Source organism: Pleurodeles waltl, chromosome 5, assembly GCF_031143425.1.
Source record: "Pleurodeles waltl isolate 20211129_DDA chromosome 5, aPleWal1.hap1.20221129, whole genome shotgun sequence".
Taxonomy (NCBI): Eukaryota; Metazoa; Chordata; class Amphibia; order Caudata; family Salamandridae; genus Pleurodeles; species Pleurodeles waltl.
The window spans coordinates 552,021,440-552,037,484 of record NC_090444.1 but is presented as its reverse complement, the minus strand read 5'-3'; the positions used below and the strand labels follow the sequence as shown (position 1 = coordinate 552,037,484).

The 16,045-nt window shown below is 42.8% G+C and overlaps 1 protein-coding gene across 2 annotated transcripts in view; it reads left to right on the top strand.

Moving 5' to 3' along the window:
- FANCL (FA complementation group L) overlaps nucleotides 1–16,045 on the top strand; it is a 304,454-nt gene that overhangs the window by 110,774 nt on the left and 177,635 nt on the right. For both annotated transcript variants that reach the window (XM_069234372.1, XM_069234373.1), the window contains exon 7: nucleotides 13,211–13,279. In XM_069234372.1, coding sequence (XP_069090473.1) covers nucleotides 13,211–13,279 — 69 coding nt within the window. The remainder of the gene's footprint in view (nucleotides 1–13,210; nucleotides 13,280–16,045) is intronic.

Below are 16,045 nucleotides of genomic sequence, written 5' to 3'. Positions count from 1 at the left end.
ATGTTCTGGTAAACACCCCACTAGTATGGACCACTCTCATAGTTAACGCTCGTAATGTTATTTGCATCCCCTTCTCTACTCGTCATGATCGTCTTATAATGCCTACTACACTTCATGCTCATTATCTCTGATTCTGCATGCAGCATAAATCACAGGTGCTACAACACATATCATGGATGCAGTTTTCATCATCAATACATGGATGTCCTGTATCTCCTTGACCTTTGGCATTTTTATTCTGTCAGTATGCCTGCATACAGTATGTTGGCCATCCTCCTCTAAGACAGTGGATGACTCGCAGTCATCAAAGCTCAACATTACCCTGCATTCTGTAGCAGCAATCGTCAATCAAATTATTCCAATTCTTCACCTTTACACTCTTCTTTCTGCAGCTCAGACATTACACTCAAAGTGCATTACACCAGAGATCTGCATCCCTCCTCCCTCATTATAGCATGAATCAACTAATCTAACATTATCTTCAGACTTCCACGTAATGTCACCACTAAAATCACCAAAGATTCATTCTTCAACCTTCTAAGGACTCCCAACTTCAGACCAAATTACATGTTTCCTTTTCACACCAAATGCAACACGCTGGATCTCATCTCCTCCCTGCTGATCTTGCCTTCTAACCTCCAGTGCACTTGCAACAGACATGCCAAGTACGCATCTCTTTCAGTCTTTTACACTCAAGACCATTTCACTGCTATGGTTGTGGCCAGCCAGAGGGCCTACAAGTAGCAGTTCCACTCTGCCTCCATATGAGACCCATGTCTCTTTATTAGCTTCTTTATCCAACAGTATATTTCTGTCACCTAATTTCACCGGCCATTTATTGATCCTGGCAAGAGCAGAAATTAGATCTATGATTTCATTTTGAAACGAAGCAGAAGTGTCTTGGAGACAATAAAGTGGCATGATCACTATTGTATGTGATGTATCGGAGTAACTAGGATATCGGATCCTACCATGTTATGATTTGAAAAAATAATTATTTTAGTAAATTTCTCATTAAGAAGCCTTAACTTGAAGGAAAAAATATTATATGCTGTGTTAAGGGGAGATAGTGGAGAGCTGGCAGGGCATCTGAATAAGTGACAGCATGTTCTCCACTGAAATGTTTGAATGAAGGACATTGAAACAAAGCATGGTGAAGTAAGTATACTTATTGTGTCAGCATCTAGCTTAGAGGTGGCAGCTCTTAACTTCCTGAAAATGGTCCATGAAAATTTCAATAAAGGGAGGTAGTCTCAGCAATAGATATTTAGTTGTAAAGAGGAGTTGTCATAATTTCTGAGCTCCGGTCCAATCTGAGCTTGATGGACTTGTCTTTGGTAACAGTGTTACTAGAGACTTGTGAGAGGAGGGGAGTTCATCAGGCTCATTAAATGACTGAAACAGTGTACACAATTTAGAAAAGAAGATGTAGTGACTTGTGGCAAAACATTTAAATAATTTCATCTCTCAAATAAAACAATTCTCAAGTTTCTTCAAATTAGTTACTTCCTGTTTCGCCACCCACTTGACATTACAGAAGGAAGCAGCACTGCATAAATAACCACACAGATAGAAAATAAGCAGACCGACAAAATAATTTCCAAACATTTACTCTAATGATGCAACCCTAAGCCTAAAATGTTCAGACCTCTTGATCAGGGGCAAGGGTGCGTGGAAAGCTAACGTATGTGAACAATTTCCACATGTTGACTGGCAAAGGTTTTATATATTCACACACAGTACTTCTGCCTCCCCCTTTTGGCTTGATGCCTAGTGGAAAGTAGTTACCAGGTATTTATTTCCGTTTCAGGTGGTATATTGGTTGAAGTATGTCAGTAACCACTGGTGGATGGGAAGTGGTAGTGTTGGCCAAAACAACGCTCTTTTTTTTATTCACATCAAAGCTGGAATCCTTTACAATAGTCAGAAGAGCAGACATTGACTAAATAGCAGGATAAGAGCTTCTGGAATTTTTACTTGCCATATCTTTCAGCCGCATTTCAAAACCACTCCCCACATTGGTGGGTGGACACTGTGTATTCGTGGTGCCTTGTCAATAAAGCATAATATGGATGTGGCACTTTCCATGGTTTAAATGATCATGGAGATTCGCAAGTCGATTGAGGAAAGGAACACGCCACACATATTAATAGCATACATCAAGACAGGTACCTTATAGGTTAGAGGTTGTTGATCGTAAGGCCCAGGGGACACTGCTGGTGAGGGTCCACAGTTCAATCAAGAAGGTTGATGTCTTGGTCACAGATGATTAAAGGTGAATGCTATTTTGCTTTGTTTCTTACTTTTGTTCTGTGTCTGCTTTTTGTGTTTGTGTTTGCATAGACTGTACTAAAGTGGGCCAAAAATATGTTAATTTGTTCTTTGTGAGCAGATATTTGTAATCAAGTAAGTATAAGATCAGCAAAACAAAAACGCTGTGCATACCTTTGTATACATTTTGTATGTAATATATCTTCTGGTTATAGATAGTTATTATTTAATCAATGATTTGGAAGTGTATTATACTTTATATATAATATGTATTATAGTAAAGAGTGTTTGACGGGCAAAGATCTATATTCAGGAAATCAGAAGCTTAGCAAACATTTTTAATATATTTTATATATACTTTTTTGTATTTTTATGATGCCAAATATAACATTTCAAAAAAGACTCTCTTCAGTTATCGGATAAATACAATTATCAATTTCCCATAACCTAATCATGGTCTTGAAAGGCTGAAATGAGTAGAGCCTTTTGCAACGAAGAGAAGGATGCTGATTTCTGTTTGTCCCTGTAAGGCAACAACAAGACTTACTTTGGGGTGTAATTATAAATTTTGACCACTATTTGGTGCAGCATTTTACATTTCCTTACATCTTCCTGCATTTGCCTGACTTAGACTGTATCTCCTTAGAACTCTTATTGTCAAGCTCCTCAACATGGGCGTTCATTTCACTGTTATTCCCTGCATTAAATGCATGGGCACGTCAAGGATGACGAAGGTTTATCTTTTTTTTTCACTTAATAAGACCATCTTGAAGATGGCGAACACTGTTTTATGTACCACTGCTGCCATACCAATTTCAGTATGATGGTGACCCTGTAACTTATCGTTTGATTGAAACATTGACGGGCATACAATGGCATGGACAACAGATTATAGTTGTTGGATCCTGCGATGCCTGAATAAATCTACTTTAAATATCTTTGTTTTTTTACATTTGTATCCTCTCAATTTTCAGCTGCAATCACAAGCACTGTCCTGGAGTGCTCACCATTTGTGTTTCAAATCATTTATGCTGTTTTTAATAAAATTTTATTTTATGGCTTGTACTTTTGTATTATTTTGATATGTACTCAGTCAGATATATAAGACACTTTGCCACATTATTAACAGTTTTAGCATACTTTGTAGCATTACACAGCGCTAGAACAGAATGGAAAACGCTCCACAAATATACTGTTTTTTTTTTAAGACTACTAGGAACATTCTTTTTTTTTCTTTTATATACTCAAGTGGCAGTTGTCCGTTTTGGTAACTATATTTCCTTTAACGAGCTGTGGGAACGAGGCAACACACTACCAGTACAGCAGCAAATATTTGTCCCTTAAACAATCACTAGAGTAGAAGATGTCCTGGACAAATCTTCTTTCCAGAGCCAACAAGGGTCCTATTTCATTTTCTCTGCTCCACATCGACCCAAGGCAATGTGGCAGTATTTTACAAAATTTGGAAACGAGAAAACATTCAGGTTACCTATCAGAATATGTACCATCAGTTACCTCAGAGTAATTTGAGATGATATAGAAATTGGAACTATGAGAAAGGTGGTGGAAGGTTGTGAGCTCCTAATTGAGAAGGCCACTGCAAGCCTTCTAGTTTTCCCTTAGCCCCTGATGCCCCCCTCAAGCAACCAGTAGCCCATTTTTGGTACCTGTCCCCAAATTGGACTCTGTGGTCAACACCCGATGATGACATTTCAAGTCCACTGTTGTGATCCTCCATGAAACATTGGTGAGAGCAGGCATGGTAGCTGATTCCCAAGCCCTTTAGTCGATTTGCTTATTAATTTGTGGACTAGAGGTGTAAGAACTGAAACCCGGGAGGGGTCCTGGCTTCAGTTGCCATGCAGGCAATGTGTGGTGGAACCACAGACTTCATTTCTGTAGTGTAGCAACTTAACCCAAATAGGCTAATTGCAGATGATAATCCTGAATTTTTCACATAATGGAATTTTTTAAAGCTTAGGCCACTGCAAGTATGTGCCTGTACTCTTTTAAAAACAAATACTACTTCAAGTTGGTCCGGGTATGTTTTAGTTTCAGTTTACAGTTGCTTGCTTCCCGGAAATCCTTTTTGTGACTCTTCCCAATTCCGCTTAAATTTGTAATATTCCTTCCTATCTGATGCCCCATTTAAAGCTGTGAGTTCCATTTTCTATTATGGATTTCACGGTTGATGTGGCGTTTGGAGTGTACAAAGCACCGTTAATGATTTAACTTGGTAAAAAAAAAAAAAAACTCTTAGGTTGTGGTTTATTTTCTGTTGAAAATCCTTTTAAAATCTGTGATCTCAACAAAATAAAAAATAAAACAATAAACAAATTCAAAGACCCTGGAAAAATGAAATGTCAACTTTAGAGACCGGAAAGAAATTGAAAACAAGTCAATAACTTCAAAAAATAAACAAACTCATGAAAATGCATACACGTCATAGCACAACAGAAATACAGTAAGTTGATAAAAATGCAGGACTAAATAAAAAATAGATTGGATCATCCTCCCTCTTTGTAAGTCCCGGTTCATTCCGTTATCAAACCTTCCATCATTCTTTTTTCTGTTTTTTTAAAATAATTGTATTTTGTTTTTTGTACAAACAACAAAAGGTGCGCAAACTTGCACCCGCATCAATTAAAATAAACCAGGAGCAGGAGAACAGCAGCACAGTGTCAGCATACACAAGTTTTGCAGATGGTGACTGAATATCAGCCAGACAGGCAACAAGAAATCATACAAATACAATTGAGTGCAAGGTACAGAACATAAAGACTGGCCAGTTGGGGGTCGCAATTCCATCATCCATCAAGTCAGTGTTATAATACTTTATCCAGCAGCCCCATATCTTATAGAACTTATGCAGACACTCTGCTTTTATAAGTGACCTTCTCAGCCACCATATATAAATCCATCCCCACACTCCACTCTTGTAAGGAAGTTATCTCGGAGACGGCCGAGTATCTGGCTACATCCCTCTTTGCCAACACCAGGCCCAGGTTGCAGAAAAGGAGCTTGACACATGGGATGTCCACATCTGTGGGTATGGGAAGGAGAACCTACAAGGGCTTGACTGGAAAGGATGCTGCCACAGTCTTACCCAGTTCGCTCAGTATTGCTTGCCAATATGGGTGTATGATAGGCCAGTCCCAAAGGGTAGGCAAAAAGGACCCTCTACGTCGCAAGCAGAGATCTTGTGCAGGTGGACACAGTCATAATAGACACAGTGGAGAATTTTCAACTGAATAAGCCTCAGCCTAGATTTAATAGCCACCTTCCTAGTGTGTATTAACGTTGCGTCCCAATTTGTATCATCCAGTTCCCCAACTTAATTTTCCAGTTTTCCCCTCAGTGCCTTCAGGGTGTCAGGCATGTTATTATTGATAGTTTTATAGTTGTAGGAGACCACTTTTACTTCATTCACCCCCATAAGTATCCTATCCCCCGGAGGCACATATTCAGGTAGGGCTGAAAGTTTCAGACCTTCTGCACACCAAGCATGACTGAGCTGCTTATATTTTGAAAAATAATGTATTGTGAAGTTGGGAGGCTCGTTGACAAGAGCGGAAGGGTACAAGGCTGCCATCCTCTAGGAGATCACCAAGTTTAGATATACCAATGGGATCCCAAGCCCCAAACTCCCTCAGCATCCCAAGTTCCTTAAATCTTGCTCCCATCCGCAGCAGTGTCCCTCAGGCGATTCTAGTCACCCACCCATACACCTGTTTGCATATCCTCAGTCGGTAATGACAGTCAGGTGAGCCATCCTGTAGTAAGCTCGTATATCAGGGAGGGCAATACCGCCATTCTATTGATTTCTCAGTAGTGTCCTCAGTGCCACCCTGTGATACCCGTTATTCCATAACAATTTTCTAACCTCTTCATCAATCCTGGTGAAAATCACGTCTAGGATCTTATAATAGTTTTTTTGCAGAACATACAGGAATTTAGGTAGGGTGACCATTTTAAACATGGCAGCTCTACCCATTATTGTTAATTGTAAAGCCTTCCAGTGGTCCGAGTCTACGTGGAAATCTGCTAGCACCCTTCTTAGGTTCTGTTATAGACATCGCTCTCAGTCTGAGGTTACATAAATCCCAAGGTATTGGAATCCCTCCCTGTATGTAGTCTCCAAGGGAGGGAGGACAGATCCAGTTCTCCGTCTGTGGGGTACAAGATCGATTTATCCGGTTTATGGTGTATAATGAGTGGGCACCATATCCTTTGAGAACTTGGAACACCTTAGGGATCATCTCTTTCGGCCAGGTAACATACAAGAGGATATCATCCATGTAGAGTGAAATCTTTTCATCCCCTTTACAGTTTTGGTGGCTCAGAATCCCTTAATGTCAGGATGATCATGGACCATACAAGCAAGTGGCTCCAGGGTTAGGGCAAATAGCAGGGGAAATAGAGCGCATCCCTGTCAAGTCCTCTTTTCTATAGGAAGCTCCGAAGAGCGGACTCCATTAACTTTCACAGCTGCCATATGCTCCTGATGTAGCAGTGCTATCCAAGCTTGGAATTTGGGGCCAAAAACAAATCTCTTCAGAGTTCGCATCAGGAATGGCCAGTGTATGGCATCAAAGCCTTTTCGACATCTAGTGAGAGAAATAAATGTGGTCTTGTCAAGGGTGGACAACCACCATCCAGTTGTGAAGCCTGCAGACGTTATACCTACTAGAGATCCTTGGCATGAATCCCAATTGACCTCTGTAAATCGGGGGATATAACTCCAATGAGCCTCATAGCCAACACTGTGGCCAACATCTTAGTCTCTACATTAAGTAGCGATATTGGGTGATATGAACCATAGCTCATCGCTGGCTTTCCTTGTTAATGGATCTCCACTATCGAAGCATGCAGAACCTCAGGAGGCAATGCTCCCACATCTCGGACCCCAAGTTGAGCATAAGGGGACCAAGGGCCTAGCGTTTATCTTAATTCAGCCGGGAGGCCATAAGGACCAGGAGTCCTCCCCGAGGCTAACTTTGCTATAGCCACCTTCATCTTATGGAGTATGATTTCCTCTTCTAGGGCCAGCTGTCTCCACTGTTAGGGTTGGCGCATTCACATCGAGATAGATCACAATGCACTGGGTCTCTGCAAGAGGTTGCGCACTATAGAAGGCATCGTAAAATCTCGCAAACTCTTCAGCTATATTCTCATCAGTAGTGTAGGGTTCGCCAGTGCTACCCACGATACTGCTCATCCATCGAGCCTCAGCCTCCTCCCAACCAAGCCATGCCAGGAGCTTACCCGCCTTATCCAAAGTCATCTGAAGAAGCTACATTGGCTGCCTGTTAAAAAAAGGATCTTGTTTAAGACCCTGATCTTCGTGCATAGGGCTTTGTGCCAGTCTGGACCAGGATATCTGTCCTCCAGGATTCAATATTACCTTCCCCTCAGAACTCTGCACTCATCCCTTGGCTATTATGACAAAATTCAGAGTGTAAGACAAAGAAAAACTGGGGTTAGATCCTTCTCCCTCTTCGGCCTTCAAGCATGGAATAGCATGCCTGCTGAGTTATGCCAAATGGACAATGTACGGCTTTTTAGAAAGCAACTTAAGACCTGGCTTTTTACTCTTTAATGAGTCTGTTAGCACCCTATCACTTTCCATTTAGTGCTGTAACACTCCCTAAGGTAGCCGTGCAATCTAGAAATCTCACCATTCATTCATTCATCCCCTGTGCCACAGAGGGGGTGTTGTGTAGCTAGAATCTTGGTTCTCGCCTTGTTTTGCGGCAATGCGTGATATTCAGTGTGCAGAGGCTCGATCTTGCGAAGGATCTGGGGAGCCAGTAGTGCCCCCGGGAAACCCTCCGCACGTACCAGTCGACGTTCTATGGCCTTCATCTCTCTAGTTTTCTCTCCTTTTTATGTTCAATTATATTTTGCTCTCAATCTCTGAGCACTGTCTTGTAGGCCTCCCAGAGAGTGACCGCAGATTCGACTGACTCTTTGTTTTCCGTAAAGTGCAGTTCAGTATCTACATTCGGCTCCCTTGAGATTGTCTCATCTCGCAGCTCCCATGCATTCAACCTCCTTCCTGATCGCCTATCAAGAGAGAGCCAAAGTGGGGAGTGATTGAACAAGCCCCTAGCCAGGTATACAGATCGTTCAATCCTAACTATTTCACCCACCTGTGCAAAAATATAATCCAGTCTAGAGAACACTTTGTGTTGCGTCTGGGGGAAGTAAAAGAGTATCCTCTCTCCTCCCGGCAATGGTGGCGCCAGAGATCAGAGAGTCCCAACATATTTGCTAAGCCGGCTAATGGCGTCTCCCTGGGTAATCCCGGGTTGGAGCCCTAGCGGTCCATTTCAGAGTCCTTGACATTATTAAAATCCCCTCCATAATGTGGAGGCAGGATTCCTTTTCTAACAAAATGGCCATTACTTTGTCTAGGGTGGGCTGCTGCAGGGGTGGGGGGGCAATAAACACTAGTGAGCGTGACATCTGTCTTTCCCCAGAGACCCTGCACTATGGCATAATTCCCAGGGAGATCTAGCCATGTCTTCTGAACCTGGAAAGGGGGCGTCTTCCGGACCAAGATTGCTACTTCCCAAGAGCCCGATGGGTCAGTGTGGTGTAAGCCTCTTGACTAGGGAAACGGCACTGTATCCCCAGTAAGTAGGTCTCCTGGAGGAGGACCACATCAGGCTTTAATCGCGTTATAAAAGTTGCAACCAGGCCTCTCTTTACTTTGTTACCTAGTCCATTAACATTTCAGGTAATAATGGAGCAGCCAGCGGCCCCCAACATATTTGACTGTGTCACACGGGAGCATTTCTAACCACTCCCAGTGGCTTGAACACTTGCGGCACCACATCTGCAGCCTATTCCGCTTCTCCAACATCAACACAACTTCTAATAAACAATACTCAACAGAACACCCACTGAAATCCCCCATACCACCCACTCCCTCCCCATGTGTATAAACCCTTATGTCAAAAAAGACAACTACCTTGCAGGCAGAGCTTGAGAGGTCTGTGCACCCACTCACCTTCCCGTCCCCCTCCCCCTCCCGCTCCCCCCTTCACAGTCCCAACAATTAGCACAAAATTTCAAATAAGGTGAAAGGTGCGCCACACATTCCCACAGTCAACCAGCTTCTCAGGACAGGAAACAAACAGGGAAGCTTACCCACACCAAGCACATGTTCCACCATCTCTCCCTCAACACAAGACACTTGATGTGCCACACACACAACTAACACCTAGCTCGTACCAAGGCTGATGGGGGGAAGAGGGAAGAAGACATCTGACACCGGCCACATCCACACTTCTCACAGCAACATTCTGTGGGGGAGGTCAAACCCAAACTCCTCAGGGAGCTTAATCAAACCCCATTGTGCATCAGTTCAGAGTTAGATGTCACTCTGGTGGAGCTGCGGGCCAGTTCATCCGCAGTTATTGGCTGAGTAGTCCCATCATCGCCTTCAGCCAGGGAAGGGTGCCCCCCTCCCTTCAGCTCCCCCGCTGAGTCCAACAAATTTCTCTCCCACCATTCGACTTCCATCTGCCCACCCTCAGGATTTGCCTCCATTTTCTCCAGCTCGGTTCCTGCATTTTTGCTTTGAGGACCAGAGTTTGTGTCTGGCCCCCACGTCGCCCCTTTCAGCTGGGTGTTTTGGCAACCCCTGTGAAGACCAGCGTTGAGACCGTTCCTTAAGCCAGCTCCAAACTTCCTCCAGAATATAGAAAAAGTGGGTTTGTCCTTGAATAGCACCTTTAGCTTGGAAGGGAAGAGCAACATGTACTGTAGCTACATGGACCAGAGTTTGGCTTTCACTGCATTGAATGTCCTTCTTTGTTTCTGTACCTCTTGGGAGCAATCAGGAAACAGCATGACTGTGGAGGATTCAAACTTGATCACACCCATCTGCCTCACCTCCCTAAGTATTACTTCTCAGTTTTGAGAGTTCAACAATTGTGCTATTATCACACGTGTGGGGTTACCAGGCAGCAGTTGGGCAGCAAGCGCTCTGTGGGCTAGTTCAGTACCCAAGCAATTGGAAAAGCTAGCAGCCCTGAAGGTGGATCGGAGCCACTGTCTCAAGAAGTCTACCATGTTAGAAGTCCCTCTAGGAAGCCCACCAATCTCTGGTTATTGTGCTTCACCTGGTTCTCCGCAGCATCAACCCTCCACAGCAAGTCTTTATTAATGGCTCTCACTTCCGTCTGGTCCTTTTCCCGGGAGTGCGTAGTGGCTTCCAAATGGGATACGCTGTCCTCTGCGGCCATTACACGGTCCACCACTTTCCAAAGGTCTTGCCTCAAAAGCTACACCTCTGAGTGGACTTCACCAATCCTAGATTCCAGGGCTGTTCTGGGCTGCTGAATTGCAGCTAAGATTGCTGCGTTATCTGGCAGGGGCTATGCCGTACCCACCCCAGGGGGGGCTCGACCGCCTTTGTATACTTATCAATTTTACCCTGGTGGGTTGGTTTTGGATCTTTGTCCTCGGCCATTTTGAGGAGGGCGCAGACACAGTATCAACCTTACAAGGGCCCCAGCAAGACAGGCAAGTACTTGTGGAAAGTGGCAGGTGGGCAGTAATCAATTGTCCTTTTCTGAGCACCGCTGCGGCTGCAGCATGGCTGAGACACCCCCCCCTTTCTGGCCCCCACCATCAGCGGTCAGAGGTATTCACAGGGCAGTGTACCAAATGCAAGACACAACTCACCTCGCAGTCCTCCAAGTCAAAATCTGCAGGCAATCGGGAGTGCCAATGAGCAGGCCAAATAGGTCCTCCTCACTCCACTACCACTTTCCCATAATTAGTTCAACAAAGCACAGCTCAGCCGTGTCTCGCACAGTAGGACATGGACAAGTCCAGCACTATCAGGGATCACCCTGGTCAAGCAGCAGCATGAACCTCTAGGGTCCAAGGGGTGAATGGCAGCGAAGAATGGGGGCGCCCCCAACAATCCCACTTCCTCCATAGCAGCAGTTTTGAAGCATCATGCAATGGACTTGTGCATCATCTGTGCTGCCCCCATGGACAGGACCATTCGCAGTACCTTCCACCACCAGGAGCTATCCCAGAATTCAGGTCCTCAGACTGTGGACACAGCACTCCAAGTCCCACGGAGCATCAAGAGGGACCACTGTCAGATCACCGGGGGGTTTAGGGGGAGCACAGCCTCCTTGTGGAACACTCTCCCCGAGCAGAGCCTGTGTCTAGTGCATTTAGCGTCCCCACCCCCCCATGGCACAGCTCCACACAGCTCCACAATGGGCAGCACCAAGTGCACCGCTCCAGGGTATATGCCGGCCAGTGCCCAGCACCCGCTGATACCACACACACACCATCTCCCCCAGAGGCCTGGCTCTCAGCCACTGCCGGACAAGCACTCCATGCACAACAGCCTATGCAGCGTCTGCGTTAGAAGTCCGATGGCAGGGCAGCTGCAGAGTCTACCACAAGCGCACCTCAAGCTGTCGGAAACTTCTGGGGTACTGGCTACTTCACCTCAGCAGCGCTCTTTGTCGGGGCATTGGCTGTGGGGTACAGGATTAGCCAGGTGTTGGAGATCGATGTGGGCCAGGGAAGATTTTGGGCCCAGCCAGAGCTCTGCATGACCGCATCTATCTGGCCATGTTGTCCGCCAGGGACTAACCCCTCCCCCCCCACCACCTTCTATCATTCTTTGTGTGATATCAAGCTTCTGCCTGCATCTTTGCAGATGCCCATGCCAGGTGGCTTCCTGCTTTCTAGCTCTTTGCACACAGTTGTTGATCGGCTGTTTCTCTTTCTGCTGGAACTGCTTCTCTTACCATGTGTGGTTTGTAACACCTCAAGTTTGAGTGTTTCGCGGAATGGCACAAGTGGCAGGCTCTGGGGCAAGGCTGCGAGGAAAATGAGTTCTAAATCAGTTTTTTCTTAGGCAGCACAAAGTGTACTGTTATAAAGTTACTTGTGTACTAAGGTAACAAAACACTGCTTCCACCTTTGAATTAGAGTTTTAAAACTAAGTAAAAAAAGAACGGTTCTTCATCATTGTAACATTTTCTGAAGTCCAGCTTGAAAAAACGGTTTTATTCCTATCTAGGCCTATTCTTAAAAATGCAGGTTTATTTACGCAGTGAAAAAAGCTTTTTGCAACTGTTAACTATGCCTCTATTTAATATTGCCCGCATTCTTATTTAATGAACATCCTGTCCTTAGCGGCTTACGAGCCAACCTTTAGGAGTGACTAGGGTAATTTATAAAAGTAGGTTTTCCTACATAGCAAAGGCTTTTTTCCTTGCCACAGATCACTGCAGTACGTTTACCCTGCAGCCCGGCAAGAGCAGTGTTGCTGTTTGAATACACATTTTTTTTCATACAAATGGGTGGGTGGGAACCTGAATGTGACATTTAACTTTCATGTCACTGGTGCATTTTCTGCGCCATCTATCGTGGGCTTAATAGAAAGATAAATAAAACAATTAATTAAAGCCAGAGCAGAGTATATGTATTAGAGGCAAAGCACAGACATTAGACCGCTGCTCAAAAGTTTCATAGTGCACAGATATTTAGAACCAGCAAATGAGACCAGAAGAAGTGGGGTGGGGGCGGGGGCTGCAATAAAAAGTATGTGTTGTTTTTTTATTTATTTTACGGTCGCCGTAATAGAATCATGACGAGGTAAATTAAATATCTCTATTCATCTTGAAAAATGTTGTATTTTAGTTGCAGAAATTTCTTTAAAAAATAGAGGTTGCATGTTAATACTGCATGTGTAAATTACACGAATTTAAAAAATGCCATATGAGGTATTACAATGTACCTTAATTTGCAGTTTAATGTTGCTTATCTTTAGTTGATAAAAATGTAGTTAATCACATAATTGTGTTTGACAAGTAAATATTTTCGGTGTTCATTCATGTCTTTACTATGTTTGGTAGTGAGTCCTCAGAATAAGTTGATTGCTTTTTTGCAGTACCCTGTAGAACCACCTGATTGCATAGTAGACTTTCCAGTGCCATTCACTATTTCCTGGACACCACAGGTAAAGCATAAATGTATTATATGTTGATCTTTGGTTTAATGCATTTTGATCATTTGCAGGCTTGCCTGTGTTATTTATTTGTTTGCATTTGTTAAGCCTACCTCATTCTAGACTGAAAACTATTTTAATGCAATTGGGACTTGCTTTACAACCTAAAATATAACATCCATAAAGTTAGATAAAATTGAATCACCTGTAATTAATGCAACATAAACGATCACAAATCACTGGCAAATTAGCAAGTCGAAAACTCAGCCAAGAAGAAGAAAGTAATAGATAGACCCTGGGCTCAGTAATTTGTAATTGACACTTTGCCTGTATACTACCAGTGTTTTTGATGGTTTATCTTCTCTAAATCTGCGTTCTATGCGACAGTTCCTATAGCCACAAGTCTACCAATGTAAGGCACAGGGTCCTCCTTGGAATGAGGCGGCAATATTCAGCTGAGCATAAATGTTTATATCTAATATAAAAACTGTTGAGTTGGCAAATCTAGGGTTATAGAATGGCATTTGACTACTGACTGATTTCAAGTTGGCACAAGTACATTTTATTGCAGTAGGCTGATGGACTGTTAACCAGTCCAAAATCGACTTTATAATGATAAGCTGCTCAGTTTATTCAAGCTTATGTGTCATCCTAACAGGTTTTTTTTTGGTTTCATTTTGATGTAATGATTGACCTTCTTGGGTGAGGCTAGATATACCGATTTGCCATATAGCAAATTGACACTATTGTTGATACCAACATCAACCTGTGCAGTTTTGACATTAGAAGATACAGTTATCAAATATGATTTTAAAAATTATGTGCTAATTTAACAGGTTCATTAACCTGTGAAAAGTCTGCTGTCAAAATCCCCTTGAAAATGTCAGCTTCCTCTGCAGGTCTTGAGGTCTTGGTTGTGGCTGCATCAGTTTTCCTAATCAGATAGTATGGATACATCTGTTGACTGACAAACCAGAGGACATGCTGTGCTCACCATTAAGACAAGCCAGTTGGATAACATAACCTTTACATTCTTGATAGTCACTCTCTTCTCTGAGAATCAATTTCTGATTCATGATGAAGGTCAAACACAGTATCCCTGTTACCTACACTGTAGACCACTGGACCCAAATTCATAGGACAATTGAATGCTAATTGTGTAAGTTAAGAAAGAAGACAGAGCTCTGAGAAATTCTGTGAAAGACACAACTAACTCGGCACTCTCAAGTGTAACCTTTGCCTTTCCACCTACTAAAAATGACCATTATATCCCAACAGTTGATAGCAAGACAGATGTTTTACTAATTGCTTAACTGTTAAAAAAAATTCTGTTTTACAAATTGTGCTTTAAAACAGATTGTAGTAGTTTCTCCTGTTTTCCTCCACTTATATAATGCATGGCACATCTGTACTGGTATAGAATGTGGTTAGCAGAATGTAATCTTCTGGATCTCAGAATGCTAGTAGACAATTGGAGTTAACACCACGGCTACTGGCTGCCAGTAGGAGCTCCTGCTATTTTTGTGGCCTACTAAATAAATGTATAAGATTTGTACTTACCTGCACATCAGTCGCCTGTTTTCTTGTTTTTGTTTTGTTAAAAATGATATTTTTCAATTTTGATAAACGAACATCTTTGTAGGATCTTTTTATTTTTAAATCCACATCATGCCATTACAGTCAATACTTTCCCTGAGGTATGTAGTGGGTACAAAAAAATTAATAGCAAAAGCAGATTCTCTTGTATGTAATACAGTGTAGCACATTTAACATTGGACAGTACATAGTATAGTTGCAGTAACAAATAATGGTCGAATTAGAAGAATGAATCATAGTAGTGAGAAAAGAAACAACAGAGAAATGTAATAGACAGGGTACACCTTGCATCTGTGGAGACATAAGATAACATGCATGCTTCTTGGTGATTGTGTCGTAATAACGCATATCAATATACGGGCCTAAATTCTCTGATTGACAAGTGATACATCATCTGATCTCTTGGCTCCATTTGGAGTTTCTAAAGAACGTAGAACTAAATATGTCTGATAATGTTTCTGGGCCTGGATTCAGGACCATCAATGACCTAGAAGTTTCAGCAGCACAGATCCCCATGCCACTCGTCAATCATTGGTAATGGTACTATTGATGAGTAGACATCTGAGATAAGCCCAAGTATCACAGGTTAAACAAGTTTGATTATTGTACCTAGAAAGGGCAGTAGTGCCCTATCAGCATCAAGACTTTTATTTAGTAGTGTGTTTCTTAATTGTGTGTGTGTTTGCGTGTGGGTGTGTGCATATATATGTGTGTATATATATATATATATATATATATATATCATCAAGTGCGTCTTAGCGTTGTAAAACATAGCTGTTTACTCAAATTTAAAAATCATGACAGAATGCAAAAAGTAGTTGGTCAAATTTATATTCAAATCAGCATCAATAATGTATCAAATAATGCAAATTGCGAGAGAAATCAACATAAGGTCAAGTAAGTAGCCAGAACCAAATTATAGTTCAACAAGATGACTGACCTAAATCTGCTCATTTCGGGAGTCAAGGAAAATCTAACTATGAATCAACAAGCTGATTGACGTAGAGACTGCTCAGCTTAAAAGAAAAAAGTGATCTGGCGCATCTTCACACACACACTCACACACTCACACACACTCATTTCAACCCTGGCGGTACAGGACTGCCAGGGCTGAAATGACGGAAGTACCGCCAACAGGCTGGCGGTGCTTTCCTGGTCATTACTTCCCGCCACAATGGCCCC